Raw genomic sequence first — 17,559 nt, forward strand, 5'->3', positions numbered from 1 at the left:
TAGTTGATTTGCTCTTAGGGCACTAACGGGAGGCGCAAATCAACCGAATTTAGCCCCCCTTATATCTACAATATCTGTACCTTTCAGTATTTTATTGAATTGGATCATGACCCCCTCAACAAAAAACTGCACTGCAATGAATCCCTGAGTCTCCCTTCAAAACTTAGAGGCCCATGTGTTGTAATTGCCCTTTTCCCTGAAGCCTTTCTAATGCACCAATGTCAATTTGGAGGGAAAGGCATTGACCACACCAGCTTTTGCAACCAGGGCACGTAAAACAAAGAACTAGACCATTATTCAGGACACATGACACATACGCTTTCAGCTCAGTTAGAGAATTAATATTGGAATCGACCATGGAGACCAACTCCTCAGTTCCCGCATGACTGTACTGGACAACTCCAATGTTGGACTCCTTGCCATCAAACTACAAAAGCCAAAGAAAGAGAAGAGTTAGTACATACAGGCTACTGCATTTAAAGCAGGTTTAACATGAACAAGCTTCATATAAGATAAAGTTCAATGTGGGCAAGTGTGAGGCCCTCCACATTGGACCCAAAAAAGATAAACCTTCTAAATGGTGAGAAATTAGGGACTGCAGAGGAGTAAAGAGAATTGGGAGTCTCAGTACACAAATCATGAAAAGACAGTAGACAGGTACAAAAAGCAATCAAAAAGGCCAATGCAATGTTGGCCTTTATCTAGAGCTGGATTACAAAGGGGAAGAAGTTATGCTTCAGTTGTACAGAGCCTTGGTCAGACCTCATCTGGAGCACTGCGTTCAGTTCTAGGTGCTGCACCTCAGGAAGGATATTTGGACCTTGGAGGGGGTGCAGCGCCGATTCACCAGAATGATACCTGGGTTAAAAGGGTTAAATTATGAGGACAGGTTGCATAAATGAGGCTTATATTCCCTTGAGGGGTGATCTAATTGAGGCATATGAAATGTTAAAAAGATTCCACAGGATAGATAGAGAGAAGTGATTTCCTATGGTGGGGGAATCCAGAACAAGGGGGCGTAACCTTAAAATTAGAGCTAGGCCATTTAGGAGGGAAATCAGGAAACACTTTTTCATAAAAAGGGTAGTAGAAATCTGGAATTCTCTCCCTCAAAAGGCTGTGGATACTGGGACAATTAGGGTTTTTAAAACTGAGATCAATAGATTTTTGTGAGGTAAGGGTATCAAGGGATATGTAGCTAAGGCGGGTAAATGGAGTTGAGGTGCAGATCAGCTATGATCAAATTGACTGGCAGAGCAAGCTCGAGGGACTGTTTCTATGTTCCTAAGGTTACTCTTATTAAAAGCAAATGGGTTTGAAACAAATTTTTGCAGTGTACAAATTTTGGATTAACATTATTGTGAATTCCTACTAAAAATGCAATGGTGCTTTTTCTGGTTTAAGTTGTCAATGATGTGTTGTCTCCTGATGGTAAGGGGCAGCATTTTTGCATTCCCAAGTCTAATCTAAATCATTGTTATATCTGCTGCGGTGTGTCTCCTATCGAAACATGTAAATAAACTACACAAAGGCTGCAAGTAGCAGAGGTTGGAACTTATACTCTACGCTGTTCTGTACTCCACGTACAATTGGTTTTAACCTGTCTTGTATTTAAACAAGACATGTAGAATACCAGCCGACACTGAGATAGGATTTAACGCTCCCACAACACTCTTAAAGCAACATTACTGGTATGTTGGACATTACAGTCATGAACTCCACTCTTTGATTGGAGTAGATCCAATCATTTCATTGTTATTTAAACATCCTGCCAATCCATCCAAGGATGTTAACTAATCTATTCCCTTTAATTTACCTTTACATTATAGCTACGAACAAGGATAAATTCTGCAGTGCCGTGAAAATATGACCTAACTTAAAGACTTTTACAACTTCAAACCCAAATCTAGCCACACTGAGGTAAACATTTTCTGGATTTCTGCTTGTTTGCGCTCTATATACTAAAATAAAATTCAAATCTAAGATCATGTCCCATAAATATTTGCATATCTGTGGTCTGTTCTAAATACAACATGGATGCCAAAAATGCTGCTGTGACGAAAGGTCATCGACCTGAAACATTAATTCTGTTTCTCTCTTCACAGATGCTGCCTGACCTGCTGAGTGTCTCCAGCATTTTTTGTTTTTATGCCAAAAATGCTGTTTCCTTCGGGGTTGTCTTTTTTGGTGTTTTGTGGTGTTTGGTGTTTTGGAGATTGGACAATTTGGTTTCAAATTAAAACACAAAGATACTGGTGAGTAAAAACCATTCGGTGCATAGTGGCATAGTGGTTAGCACTGTTGCCTCACAGCGCCAGAGACCCAGGTTCGAATCCGACCTCGGGCGGCTGTCTGTGTGGAGTTTGCACATTCTCCCCGTGTTTGCGTGGGTTTTCTCCGGGTGCTCCGGTTTCCTCCCACAGTCCAAAGATGTGCGGGTTAGGTTGATTGGCTATGATAAATTGACCCTTAGTGTTAGGGGGATTAAATACATGGGGTTACGGGGATAGGGTGGGATATGTGTTGGTGTGGGGGTTACGGGGATCGGGTGGGATATGTGTTGGTGTGGGGGTTACGGGGATCGGGTGGGATATGTGTCGGTGCAGGCTCGATGGGCCGAAATGGCCTCTATCTGCACTGTGGGGTTTCTGTGATTCTGTGATCTCACTGACCATCAGGCTGCCGAATTCTCCCACAATTGTGGTGCAATTGAGATCTGCTGTCTTCTTGACCTCAGGACTGCACTCTCATGCAGAGAGTGACTGCAGTTGTTAATTCTCTCTATTTCCTTCATGAGCTATAGTTTAATAGAGGACCTCCACTGCCGCTGTGAATCTTGGGATGACCCCACCTCCATGGGCGTCTCTTGCTTACTCTGGCGCTTCCAAGAGAAGAAGCAAAAGAAACTAGCTTTAAATTCCACAACCAGGCGTTCTTTGAAGAAAGGGAGTGGTTATACCTGGGCGAGGATTATGGCCTTACACTAATCAATATAACTTAGAAATATCCTGGGGGGGGGGGGAGGGGAGGAAGGTTTCATGTCCTTTGGTAGCGCACTGATTAACTTGTACGTGTAAAATTCCTCTCTGTGCTACTCTTACACAGTCATTAGCCAATTCACTTTTATAAAATTTGGCATTAATGCGCATTATTGGGATTGAGAAGAGGGAACTTTACTTTGCGTCTAACCATGTTATATTTGTGCTGAGAGTGCTTGACGCTGCCTTAAATTTCCCAGCCCTCATCTAGATGAGCAAAAAAATTCACAACAGAAGTAATTTTTTTAAGCATCACCCCAGGCACCCATTCCGGAAGATTCTCTGGACTCAATGGGGGAAAAATTCGGTTGCTTTGCGCCTCGTTAGCGCCCTAAGAGGGCGCTAATGGGGCGCAAAGCAACTAGTGCCCGGGTGCAGCACCACCAAATGCCTTCCGTGAAATTCAGCGGGAGGTTAGCGGCGGCGGTAACCGGTTGTGTCCCGTGGCGCTGCTGGCATCGCCGTGCGCAGCGCCCCGCTCGCGCCCCGGCCGCGATCTTTGGTAGCGTCCCCTGACTTACCGCCGGACGCTATGTTCCGACAGGGTCAAGGGGCCTTCCTGCAGCCGGCATGGCACTAATTAAAGGTGAGGTGCTGGGCGGCCATTTTTGTTGCTGGCCGCCTGCCAGCACCTGCCCCCGTTGCCATCCCCAACCTCCTCTGCAGCTCCCCCCGCAGGGTGCCAGCTGCTCTCTGATCCCTGGTGGCCCAGCTGGGCGCGGGGATGTGCTGCGCCAGGCCCCTCCCCTTTAATAAGGGGAGGAAGGCCTGCAGTACCGCGGCACGTAGCCCTCTCGGGGCGCTACTGATGAATTTTGGCTGCGGGGGGCGCTAATTTTTTCAGGGCGCCTAAAGTAGCGCCCCGGCGAAGTGAGCACCCCAAAGGGGGCGTGACTTAATTTTTCTATCAATGATTTTTGATTTTTGAAACATGAAAACAACATGAAGCAATGCCGCAAATTACTGAACAATTAATCACTGGAATGTATCATATAAAGAAATCCAGTCAGCCTTTCTATTGGTAGATCATCACATTCAATGATTTGATCTCACCTTGATTTTTTCATCCCTGCTCAGTCTTTCGATCACTGTGATTATAAACTGCTTGGCTAAGCGGAAGTTTTGGTCCCCGATACTTTCTGAGCTGTCCACTATAAAGAGGAGGTCGATGGGCCCACACTTACACTCTGCAAGGAAGAGAATTGGTCAATAATCTTGGACATGACTCTCTCTGAAGTGGCTTTCAGTCACCATCAGGCTTCATATTTCTCCCACAGATTTTGTGGAATCGAGATCTCCCATCGTCTCACCTCAGTTTTGTTAACTCTGTATTTCTTTGCTGCACTTTAGTTTAATAGAGAGCTTTCACTGTCGCTGTGGATGCTGGGATATGGAACCAAGGAGGGTGGATTGAATTAAGATACAGATTAGCCGTGATCAAATTGAATAATGGAATACGCTCGAGGGGCTGAATGGCCTCTTCCTGTTCCTATGAGAATGAGAATGAATGCCAATTGGCCCATCTTTCCAGTAAAAGTCTTACTCCCCACATCAGAGCATCCAACTTTTTTGCCATAAATCTCCCTTCTAATATTTCCCTGCTGTTGAGACGTCTGGAAAAAACAGGAAATAAGCTCTTTCATGTCAGCTACATTCCTCCTTTAATTGACTGTTTCAGTGTATTTCCTTTAATGTACTAGAATTGTTTAAAAATGAACATAGATGCCTTGGGGTCGTTAATAGAAGAAGAACTCTCCACAGTAAAGTCCACGTTTTGAACTTGCGCGAGAGATCACTGTAGTTGAAGCTTGAATGTGAAGGAGTAGCTTTGTTAAGGTCTGAAACCTCCATCTCCAGTGCACTGTCTGAAGCAGTCTGCTTCACATTGATTGTGAAGGGAGCATCTCTAAATTGCAGTCAAACTGATATGAAGCACTGACACTGACTGAAGTAAAGGAACATCTGACAACTCATGCTATATCATTTCACTAATGGCAAAATCAAGTCAACTTAAAAAGATAGAGATTGACAGTGATAAATGGCAACCAATAACAGCCTTTCCTGTATCAAATAATTCAATCTACTCACCGCAGCAAGCTGTGAAAAAGAGGAGAAAGGAAAATTAGCAAACCAATTTTAATCATTATTTGCGAGCTTATTAATAAGATAAACAGGGGTGAGAAATAATCATTTTATTCTGTATCCAGCCAATCGGTCACCTCATTCTGCATCCAATCATTGTGTTACACATTCCCATGTAAGGCCCTCTATGACGGAGAGTGCGGGTTTGGGAGTGGCAGCTCCACAGTTTCTGGTTGCTTAATGCAAAAGCTTTAAGGGGCACTTGCCTCCGACTTCGCTCTCCTGATAGCTGAGGCTTCCCACCAGGAACGCATGTTAGAAAGCTGAGCATGGACTGCACGGGAATTTCCAATCGTTTGTGGTCAGGAGATCATGAGCCATGTGCAGTTGAATTTGCGGTATGTGCTCCCACTGGACGAGGCTCCCCAATAGGAGAACGGTGTAAAATAACCCCTTGTCTTATTATTGAATGACTACATTTATAATAGATGTGCCATCTTGGGAGTGGATCGAGGGATTTGTGGCAGGGCTCTACTCCCTGTCACCCCATGATGCCATTCATTGCCACACCAATGAACCTACATCAATAAGGTTGCTATGCAGAGCACAGTAGGGGTGCTAGGCTGCCTACGAACGTTTGGTACACAGTAATAAGGGAAGGAGAGACACGTTTTATATAACAAGTCCTCAGTGTAGCAGAAGATGTTTAATAGCAACCAGAAACAGGAACCTTAGTTGATTTTTCCCATCCTTAGCCCAAGAGTGCTGAGGCCAACTGGAGCCCCTGACTGCTGCCCTGGCTGAGGTCAAACCTAAGACCTTCATGGCCCATACAGCTCAGTACCACACGAGGGCAGTGCACTTATCAGCTCAGCCTTAAGGTAAGAAGTTAATACCTCAGCACTTTCTGTTGGGTCTGTTACCGAGTCCAGACACACAATTAGCTGATGTGAAAAGTCTGAATGATTGTCTACTTACAGCACATGCGCTTAATGATATCCAATATTTCACATTCCTGCAAAAAAGAGGATTAGGAATCTTAGGCCACACTTCTATTCCATTCCAACCTTCTACCTTTATTCAATGATTTGAGGGTGTATTAAGATATCTCTGTTGATATTAATATGTTAAAAGAGTTTGCCGTATACATACAGAAGGTCCTGGTGGTCCAGGGGGTCCGGGAAGTCCCTGGAAATACATTAGAACAAATAAGACAAGACTGTTATTACTCATAACCGCAGTGGTTATTTGATTGATTTTGCTTTTACAATTTTGTACATCTACACATCATTTTAAACTTTACGTTAAAAGGCTGTTTCATCCTCATTGGGAAGAAGTAGTGAAATAAAGGCTGAATGTCACAAAAACGTCACTTCATACCATGATTCTTTAATCTCTTCGAGTAAACTTCTAATTTGCTGGTAACTCATTAACTTTTTTGTCCCAATCCCACTGGCTGGTTTGAGGACCATTTTCAGGAGTGCTCCAACATGCCCATGCCACAGACTGATGGGATGTGGGCCAACACCCAGGTTGTTTACACCAGGAACTCTAGCCTTGTGGCCCTTTCACCCATGCTATGATTGCTGGGATAGCCTCGCCTCCTATCGCTGTTCCCTTGTTTCGCCTCTCCAGGGTGCAACAGAAGGAGAGGGAATAATGCAGGTCCGGCAACAGTCCACAGCCATTGGGCCTGAAATGGAAGCCTAGGTAGATATGGAGCAACATCTGGCAAGGCCATCAGGTGAAGATTAGCACTTCAATCTTACATGACCTTTGAGGTGGCTTAAAGGAATGAGATAGATGATGGCATCGCAGGGGGAATGAGTGATGCAAGAACAACGCAAAATAAAAGGGATTCTCAATCAGAGCTGGACTCAAAGGGAAGCCTTGCCTGACACCAGCAATATTGGAACAAAACTGTTACAAGCCTACTTTGTGATAAACCAGTGTTTCATTTAGTAATGACAATTTATCTTCAGGTTCTGATTTAGCTTGGTGCACCCGTTAGAAAGGATCCTTCAATATGTCAGCTTGTGGTACATGCCAATGTATCCCTCCAAAGAACCACAAAAGAGTTGGAGAGCTGAACTGAAACATATCTCTATGGATTTCAGTAGGTTGAACACTTGTTTATACTACTGGATGGTTTTACCAACAAGAGGGGGGTGAATGATGGCTGTGGTGTTAAATATGGCTGATGCCAGTCCACCACCTCTGCCCTTTAACTTACGTCCTGGCTGTGCATGTACCAGGGAACCTATTTCTTCCCTACCGAGCTTCAAAAACTGTTCATGTGCCAACATCTTCACACACATTCTATCCTGGCGCACATGCAGTTATTTCCTTTTCCTTTATTTTTTTTCTTAGCCAAGTCCTGTCCTGTGAAAACCGCACTGATGGCAGGTGGGCAGCTGGATTCCTTTGTGGCAGCCAAGGAGGTGCCTTGGGCCAACAACAGTGTTTGAAGCCAAGTTTTGGAAACCCACCACATAAGCGGGTTTACCTTGAGCTGCGTTTGTTAAACTTGGGCCGTTCAAAATCACATTCAGGCGCAAGCTCCTGGTCTAAAGGCAGGAGTGCTATCAACTGAGCCAAGCCAAAACTATTACTTACTAAATGCGTTAGTAACCTACTGTTATCTTTTATTACACTGGTGAGTCTTCTATGGTATTGCCCATGACCAAAGAGAAGGGAAGCAACATCACGCCGTGTAAAGCAATGCAGGATGCAGGTTATTCTTCTGTTAAATTGTAGATGCATGCCTACGAAGCTGAATCGATATTAAATAAACATTAGGCACGTTGGCTCAAAGGTAAATTGGGGTTAGGAAAAGGGACTCATTGGATAGTCCTTTCAGAGAGCCGGCGCAGTCATACTGGGCTGGATAGCCACCTTCAGTGCTTTAAAACACTTTGATTCTGACTTTGCTTGTGGTAAGGTCAAGTAAGAGCCTGCAGACATTGTGGCCTGGGAGTAAGTGTGTGGCGCACAAGCTTTCCAACCACGCGAGGTAGTGGGCTCAGAGCTTGAGCAATATTCCGAGGTCAGGTCCATTTATATATTCGGGGGGGGGGGTGGGGGGAGCTCACCGCTGAGGTGGAGGGGAAGAAATGGCGGCTGCTGCAGGAATGGGACAGGTGCAACATCTTAAAGGACTAGACAGCTGCCAAAGAGAGACCCATATTGCTACCTCTGATGAAGATTGCACATTAAAACAAGGTGGAACTGTCAGTTTATAGTCTCTCTATCGGTTTTAGATGCTGCTCTAGCCATTTAAATCTCTTTCCATGTCAGGACACGGATTGACTTCATGCCTGTTGTATACAAGCATGAGTAATATCTAGCATCACTGAGGTGCTATGAACTAAGCCACCATTTTAAAGGCACTTGTCAGTTTTTGGGCAGAAACATCCTGGCCTCCCACTGCTGCAAAAAATGCACGGGGATCCAGATGTGTGCGTCCCCGACCGATTTTCCACTGCTGCCAGGGGATCGGGCAGTATTCACCAAATCATCCTACCCTGTGGCGCTGGTGCCCTTGGGTTAGTTTTTCTCTTCATTGCCACTAGCAACATAGTGCAATTAAAGTGGGACAAGTTTACATCAGCAGGTTCCATTCTGAGTATGGACATAAACATTTATAATGGAAAATATCGACATAAAAGTGTGGCGGGCAATGGAACCAACGGTGGCGGGGGGTGGAGGGAAGATTGGGAAGGGGAGGAGCTAAATAGGAAGGGGGAGGGGAGAGGGGAAGTGATTGTGACAGAGGTGGAGAGGGGGAGGTGGGAGAAATGGGGGGGTAAGAGAATAAGGATGAGGAGGTGCGGGGACGGAGGAGGAAAAGGAGTAAGGTAGAGGGAAAGGGAGGAGGAGGAGGGAGGGGGTGAGAAGAGTGGGACACAAGAGGAAGGGGAGAAAAGGGAAGGAGGGGAGGGAAGGGGAATGGAAGAAAGGAGGGGAGGGGTATTAAGATGGATGGGGAGAGGAGCACAGGAGGGTGCTGTTCAATGGACTGTGTCACTGCCTAGGTAAGCTTTTCAGAGCATGGGATTGGGGCGCTGCTAAGTACTGGAAAATTCAAGCAATGGGTGAGTGGTGCGGGGGCGGGGGGTGGTGCTGGACGGCTGATGACAGCAGGGATTCAGATCAATGGGATGGGTCGGTTGTGGGAGGGGATTGATGCATAGGCAGACAGCCATTGGGATAGGAGAACCAGACTGTTTGTCGGGTGCGTGCTATGAATGGAAAATGCAATTGATGGGCGGTGGGGGGGGGGTGGCGGAATGACCTTGAATGGGGAAAGGAAGCAGGGAAGACCTAGCCCAGAGTGGGAGCTTCAGCCAGTGGGGGGCTGGGAGGGAACGGGATTAGCTGCCAGAGGGTGGGTTAGAACAGGAAATGCTGCCAATGATGGAGAACATGTAGCCAGCAGTGAACTAATGTGAATTTGAACCAGCAGCAGTTATTTTCAGACAAAATATTTCATTCTTCCCCTTCTGAAGTTTTTCTCCAGCACTCCATTTGGTTTCCCTTGGGTCCTCCACATTCATTTCTCTGTCTGTGGTCAACCATATTGGATTCAGCTGCTTTACATTTCCAATGAAACAGGCTTCCTTTGATGTTTTCTGTCCCGCTTACTTTGTGGGCTCAATCAAGGTCTCGGTTTGGCTGTCAGGTAATGTTAGGCTGTTTCCACTGTTGGGGCACTCCCGAATTTCTCGACCTAAGAGTTTACAGGAAGACGCCCCCTGGATTGTAGTTGGATGGAATCTTCAGTTTCGGGATTCTTGATTTCCACCATGATTTTTGACCAAAATGTTCTGAGAAAGGGACACAGCTGGAATGTGTCAATGAGAATGTTCTGGAATTGCTTTAGTGGCAGTATTGATGGATGATGGTAGTAGCACGACCACACCTGCTGCTTTGTCGCGTGTCCCGTTATACCCAACACACTAAGCCCATCCTGAATGGCGTGGATATCAAACTTTGTACTTGGGAATGTTGACTACCCACCGACAAGGCTAAGAGTCTCCTACTTTATTCGCAGCTGTGTCGCTGATGCACGTAACATGATGTGAGTCAGGAACGACCAACATCAACTTCTCAGGGTAACTACTGATGGGCACTAAATGCGATGTGATGATGTGTCGCGAACTATTAGGGCAGTAGGACCATGAGAAGTGGACGGTGGCCACCATCTAGGCTCCAATTAAGTGGTCACAGGTATCCCAGCTTAAGCAAACAGGTAAGGAGGTTTACCTACAGCAAATATGTCTGATTAGGGGCGGACCATCAGGGTGGAGAGACGTCAGTCATTGGCGAGCTTGGAGCAAGTGTATTTTGTTTGGTGACTCTGACAATAAAAGTGAGCAGGAGCTGAACTGCCGTTGGCCGACTGGAGTGAGTGGGTTTCGAGAATACAGAGCGACACAAATGCTGGCCATCCTGAAACGAGGGGTACCTAATCACAGCGATCTCTGCCAGCGGCGCCCACATCCCGAGAACACATCAAGCCAGTTGGGACCTCGCCAGGTCCCACAGACGGGCACATCTGTCCACATCACCGGATGTTACCAGGTACAGCACTTCCTCCGCAGAGTCAAGTAACCGGCCACAGCTTAAGCTTCTCTTCTACTTACCTTTGCCTGCGTGGAGAAAGGCGCCAGACCAGCACGCGGGCAATGCTCCACTGCGTGTACGATGGTTCTGGTCGCTACACCGGGTGAACCTGAAGTCGGGGACCTGGACGGCACTATGGTTGCCTTTTGCATCCGTCTAAAGGCAGGGCGGTTGCAGGCCTGCCTAGAGGAATGAAGCGCTGATCCCGTGCCCAGTGTGCGGGCATCATCGTGATCCTTTCCCATCGGGGTGCGCAAGCTCGGCACATTCAACGATGGCGGAGGTTGGCTCTCCAAGGCTGGACATGGTGCTCGGGATCAAAAATGGGTCTGTACTGTGAGTGCCACTCCACTTACAGGTGGCAGTGCCATCGGCCGTGTGAGACCTCATGCAGCGGGAGTCAATGGCGCGTGGCGGGGTAAAGCAAAACACCGTTCAAAATAAAATGGAGCGCTACGCGGGAGTGATTTTGCGGTCTAAACGCAATCTCGTATTGGTGTAGAAAAATATGCCACCCATGCCCTGACCTGCATTCCCCACTTAAGCTGCGTCACGCTTTACCAGGCTTCCCTTCACGTAAGCAAACTTGTCCAAGGTGCAACGAGGTGTGAAACTCCTTACCTCATTCCCCTCTGGTCCTCTGTAACCTTTGGCCCCTTTGCGGCCTCTTTCACCGGGAACGTTATTCTGAGAAAGAAACACAGAGAAGAGAGTTCACTCGGTCAGTGCTATATATTTAATACGGAACCACAAGCTACTAAGCTAAACGTAAGATCACAGTCACTTCTGCCTTTAGAACTATTTCAGACAAATCTCTCGTCTGGGGAAAACAAAATTGTTTTTACCCCTCCACTCCTGAAAGTGCTGAGCAACCCTCTTTGCATGAGCAGCCATTCTTCAGTTTTGTTTCCTGACGAACGGTTATTGCTGTACTCATGCTGTGGTTCAGTTGGTAGCACTCTCTCCTTTGAGTCAGAAGGTTGTGGATTCAATGCCCACTCCAGAGGCTTGAGCACATAACCTAGGATGACACTCCCACTGCAGTAGGGCAAGGGAGTTCTCCCCAGTGTCCTGAGCAATATTTATCCCTCAACTAAGATCGTTAAAACAGATGATCTGGTCATTATCACATTGCTGTTTGTGGGCTCTTGCTGTGCGCAAATTGGCTGCTGCGTTACAATGGTGACTGTACTTCAAAAAGTACTGTAAAGCACTTTGGGATGTCCTGAGGTTGTGAAAGGCGCTATGGAAATGCAAGTCTTTCTTTAAATTCTCTTGAACAAGATAAGAGCACGCCCAGATTCTTGTCTCCTTGCGTGAGCTCTTGAACGGAGAATGCTTTCGCATTACTGGGCAGTAACATCATGCTGAACTTCTCACCCCATCAATTTTCAACGCTGTCACACTCTGGTATGGTCAAATAGGGCATATATCATCATTTAGTGCTCATTACAAGGGGAAACTGTTTACAAATGCAGGCCAGATAGTTTACAAAGTTGTCGTCGGCAGTATTCGCTGATTTGGATATTATATATACAGAATGTACAGTTTTCTTGGAATCACCCGCAGATTGTTTATCTGTAGAAACAGAATGAGCTCGCTGACATCGTTGCCAGTGCCAAATGGGGAGTAAAACAGAGTTAAATGGGTTCTTAAAAGCCAAGCCTCAGAACCGTTGCTAAACAAAACTCCGCCACATGTAAAATTGAGCAGGGGGGGCAACTTGGTTTCAGAGGACGCCACCCAGTAACTAGGGTTGCAAACCTTCCAGGAGTCGCCAGGAATTAAAGATTAATCTCCAGGACACTGCTGCGATCAACCCCGTGAGTTGTAAAAAATTGTGTGTTTTTTTCATTTTCTTTGAACACTTTTGTTTGTTAATTATAAAAATATGAGAAATGAGGAAAAAAGGCTGTTTGACTGATAGTCAAGTATCAACCAATCGGGTAACGAAGAGCGTGTTTGCTTTCCGATTGGCAGGGGAGGTGGGGTGCCACGAGGATGGATGTGTCGGGCGACCAATGGCAGGACTGTGGGGGCGGGGCAGTTGGAGGTGGGAGGTCATGTGATGACACCTCCAGGAATACGTCCAACCAGAGTTGGCATCCCTACCTGTAACTGAGGAGCTAGCTGATATTGTTAATGGTTCCCTCTCCACAGGAACTGTCATCAAATCTGCCGTCTTCATCTCTCTTCCTCAAAAAACCCACCCTTGATCCCTCTGTCCTTGCAAACTACCGCCCCATCGCCAACCTCCCTTTCCTCATCAAAGTCCTTCAACGTGTTGTCGCTTCAAAAATCTGCACCCATCTTTACCGCAATTCCATGTTGGATTCCCTCCAATGAGGTTTCTGCCCCGACACAGTGCTGAATCAGCCCTAATCAAAATCACAAATGACATCTTCTGTGACTGTGACCATAGTGAACTATCTCTCCTCATCCTTCTTGAACAGTCTGCAGCCTTTGACACCTTTGTCCTGCTGAGTGGACTGCACTCGCCTGGTTCCATTCTTATCTATCCACTCGTGGTCAGAGAATTACCTGCAATGGCTTCTCTTCCCGCTCTCACACCTTTACCTCTGGAGTTCCCCAAGGATCTAACCTCAGCCTCCTCCTAGATCTCATCTACATGCTGCCTCTCAGCGACTTCGTCCGAAAACGTCAGGTTCCACATTTACGCTAGCTCTTAAGCTCTGGAATTCCCTCCCTAAATCTCTCTGCCTCTCTACCTCTCTCTCCTCCATAAAGTCGCTCCTTAAAACCTAACTCTTTGATCAAACTTTTGGTCACCTATCCTAATATGTGGCTCAGTGCCAAATCTTGTCTGATAACACTCCTGTGAAGCCCCTTGGGATGTTTTACTATGTTAAATAAGGTACTATGAATGCAAGTTGAGTGAGAAAACCGCATTTTTATTAATAAAAGGCAGTGTGCTTTGGATACATGAGGAGACCAGTTTCCAAGTACACGATGGGGCCCTTTTCCAGCAGGTGCACAGCCCACCCTCCCCCTGCAGGGCCCACCCCCAGCACCCCCACCCTGCACCCCCACCCCCACCCCGCCCTCAGCACCCTCGCCCCCCCCCAGCCCACCCTCCCCCTGCAGGGCCCACCCCCAGCAGCCCCACCCTGCACCCCCACCCCACCCCGCCCTCAGCATCCTCGCCCCCCCCAGCCCACCCGCCCCCTGCAGGGCCCACCCCCAGCACCCCCACCCTGCACCCCTACCCCACCCCGCCCTCAGCATCCTCGCCCCCCCCCAGCCCACCCTCCCCTGCAGGGCCCACCCCCAGCACCCCAACCCTGCACCCCAACCCGCCCTCAGCATCCTCGCCCCCCCAGCCCACCCTCCCCCTGCAGGGCCCACCCCCAGCACCCCCACCCTGCACCCCAACCCGCCCTCAGCATCCTCGCCCCCCCAGCCCACCCTCCCCCTGCAGGGCCCACCCCCAGCACCCCCACCCTGCACCCCCACCCCACCCCGCCCTCAGCATCCTCGCCCCCCCCAGCCCACCCGCCCCCTGCAGGGCCCACCCCCAGCACCCCCACCCTGCACCCCCACCCCACCCCGCACTCAGCATCCTCGCCCCCCCCAGCCCACCCTCCCCATGCAGGGCCCACCCCAGCACTCCGCACCCCACCTCGCCCTCAGCATCCTCGCCCCCCCCAGCCCACCCTCCCCCTGCAGGGCCCACCCCCAGCAATCGCCCCCCCCCCCGCCTCGCCCTCAGCATCCTCGCCCCCACAGCCCACCCTCCCCCTGCAGGGCCCACCCCAGCACTCCGCACCCCACCTCGCCCTCAGCATCCTCGCCCCCAGCCCACCCTCCCCCTGCAGGGCCCACCCCCAGCACCCCCACCCTGCACCCCCACCCCACCCCACCCTCAGCATCCTCGCCCCCCCCAGCCCACCCTCCCCATGCAGGGCCCACCCCAGCACTCCGCACCCCACCTCGCCCTCAGCATCCTCGCCCCCAGCCCACCCTCCCCCTGCAGGGCCCACCCCCAGCACCCCCACCCTGCACCCCCACCCCACCCCGCCCTCAGCATCCTCGCCCCCCCCAGCCCACCCTCCCCTGCAGGGCCCACCCCCAGCACCCCCACCCCACCCCGCCCTCAGCATCCTCGCCCCCCCCAGCCCACCCTCCCCTGCAGGGCCCACCCCAGCACTCCGCACCCCACCTCGCCCTCAGCATCCTCGCCCCCAGCCCACCCTCCACCTGCAGGGCCCACCCCCAGCAACCGCACCCTGCACCCACACCCCACCCTCAGCATCCTCGCCCCCACAGCCCACCCTCCCACTGCAGGGCCCACCCCCAGCAATCCCCCCCGCCCCGCCTCGCCCTCAGCATCCTCGCCCCCCAGCCCCCCCTCCCCCTGCAGGGCCCAGCCCCAGCACCCCCGCCCTGCACCCCCACCCACCCCGCCCTCAGCATCCTCGCCCCCCCAGCTCCCCCCCCTTGCAGGGCCCTCTCCCACCCCACCCCGCCCTCAGCATCCTCCCCCCCCAGCCTCCCCCCCCCTGCAGGACCCACCCCCAGCACCCCCACCCTGCACCACCCCCCGCCCCCGCCCTCAGCATCCCCGCCCCCCCAGCCCACCCTCCCCCTGCAGGGCCCACCCCCAGCACCCCCACCCCGCCCTCAGCATCCTCGCCCCCCCCAGCCCCCCCCCCTTGCAGGGCCCTCTCCCACCCCACCCCGCCCTCAGCATCCTCCCCCCCCAGCCTCCCTCCCCCTGCAGGGCCCACCCCCAGCACCCCCACCCTGCACCACCCCCCCGCCCTGCCCTCAGCATCCTCGCCCTCCCCAGCCACCCTCCCCCTGCAGGGCCCACCCCCAGCACCCCCATCCTAAACCCCCCACCCCACCCCGAGCATCCTCGCCCCCCCCCACAGCCTCCCTCCCCCTGCAGGGCCCACCCCCAGCACCCCCACCCTGCACCCCACACCGCCCTCAGCATCCTCGCCCCCCAGCCCACCCTCCCCCTGCAGGGCCCACCCCCAGCACCCCCACCCTGCACCCTCACCCCGCCCTCAGCATCCTCGCCCCCCCAGCCCACCCTCCCCCTGCAGGGCCCACCCCAGCCCACCTTCCCCCTGCAGGGCCCACCCCCAGCACCCCCACCCTGCACCACCACCCCACCCCGCCCTCATCATCCTCGCACCCCCCCAGCCTCCCTCCCCCTGCAGGGCCCACTCCCAGCACCCCCACCCCGCCCTCAGCATCCTCGCCCCCCACCCCGGTCCGTGTAACAATTATGGCCTGAAGCAAAGGATGCGGGCCTAGTACTGTGTACCGTGGGCCGGATTCCTGGGAGCAGGTGAAGTCACTCGTCTACACTTAATATGGAACCTAGAAAGGAGAACAGCGATCATCCTGCCCCTCTATTACAAAAAAACCAACAACAAAATAATAAAACAGGAGAAGTAAAATGGAGGTCTTGTTGATGAATTAGGTGCCTGTACTTTGGCCAGGCCCAAGCATCTGGGACTTGAGTTGGTTAAGTTTTGCCAAATAAAGGTTTAAAATTAGCCATCGTTCAGGGGTCTGAACAGAAACAGCTGTTTCAATGGTCCACTCGCTGAGGACAGCAGCGCACATCTGGTGCGCGCTGTTTACATTTAGCACAGTGAGGTTTAGTGCGGAGAGCAGCCGATCACACACTAGGCAAGGCTAGGGTTGCCACCCCTCCAGTATTGTCCAGGCGCCTCCAGGAATTAAAGGTTCATCTCCTGAGAACAGCTTCGAGCCCTCTCAGGTGGACGGAAAAGATCCCACAGCACTATTTCGAAGAAGAGCAAGAGAGTTTGCCCTGGTGTCCTGGCCAATATTTATCCCTCAACCAACTTCACTAAAACAGATTATCTGGCCATTATCTCATTGCTGTTTGTGGGAGCTTGCTGTGCACAAATTGGCTGCTGCGTTTCCTACATTACAACAGTGACTACACTCCAAAAGTACTTCATTGGCCGTGAAGCGCTTTGGGCCATCCTGAGGTGGTGAAAGGCGCTATATAAATGCAAGTCTTTCTTTTCTTTGTTTCCTCCCTTCCTCTCCCAAAGGCACCGACTGTTGGTGGTGTCTGGCTCCGCAGGTGCAGTCAACACTCCGGTACCTCAGCCAGGTGGTCATTCGTCATGTGTGAGCTTAGGCGGTGAATGCTGGCAGGTTATTCGCTAATGGGTGGGGGGTGGTGGGAGGGTGGCAGTGCGGTGGATGGAGCCAGTGCCAAATCTGATTCTGTGTTCTATTGTCCATGCAAACATGCCCTCAGGAGCTCTGGCTGATCATTCCGCCCTCTCTGAGAGAATGAGAGGTGATCTCATTGAAACATATAAGATACTGAGGGGGCATGACAAGGTAGATGCAGAGAGGATGTTTCCCCTCGTGGGGAAATCTAGAATTCATGGGCAGAGTTTCAGAATAAAGGGTCGCCCTTTTAGAACTGAGATGAGGAGGAATTTCTTCTCTCAGAGGGTCGTAAATCTGTGGAATTCTCTGCCCCAGAGAGCCGTGGAGGCTGGGTCATTAAATACATTTAAGGTGGAGATAGACAGATTTTTGCAAGATAAGGGAGTGAAGGGATATGGTGAGCGGGCGGGGAAGTGGCTTTGAGCCCAAGATCAGCCATGATCTTATTGAATGGCGGAGCAGGCTCGAGGGGCCAAGTGGCCTATTCCTGCTCCTATTAAGATGTTCTTATGTTCTCCTCTCTAGCTGCAGTGATGCCACGGCCCATTGCAAACCCCTTGTTGCTGCACTGGCCGAGTCTGATTGAGGTCTTCTGGTCTGCCTGGCTATTCACCAGGCACTG

General features: G+C 50.6%; 1 protein-coding gene across 1 annotated transcript in view; it reads right to left on the minus strand.

Moving 5' to 3' along the window:
• col6a1 (collagen, type VI, alpha 1) overlaps positions 1-17,559 on the minus strand; it is a 107,185-nt gene that overhangs the window by 14,529 nt on the left and 75,097 nt on the right. The window contains exons 26-31 of the mRNA XM_085985445.1: positions 11,367-11,432; positions 6,273-6,308; positions 6,099-6,135; positions 5,127-5,135; positions 4,092-4,225; positions 318-427 (exon numbers count right to left, since the gene is read on the minus strand). Of these exons, the coding sequence (XP_085841571.1) occupies positions 318-427; positions 4,092-4,225; positions 5,127-5,135; positions 6,099-6,135; positions 6,273-6,308; positions 11,367-11,432 (392 nt within the window). The remainder of the gene's footprint in view (positions 1-317; positions 428-4,091; positions 4,226-5,126; positions 5,136-6,098; positions 6,136-6,272; positions 6,309-11,366; positions 11,433-17,559) is intronic.

Source organism: Somniosus microcephalus, chromosome 4 (genome assembly GCF_052327205.1).
Source record: "Somniosus microcephalus isolate GS21.2 chromosome 4, FLI_Smic_1.0, whole genome shotgun sequence".
Lineage (NCBI taxonomy): Eukaryota > Metazoa > Chordata > Chondrichthyes > Squaliformes > Somniosidae > Somniosus > Somniosus microcephalus.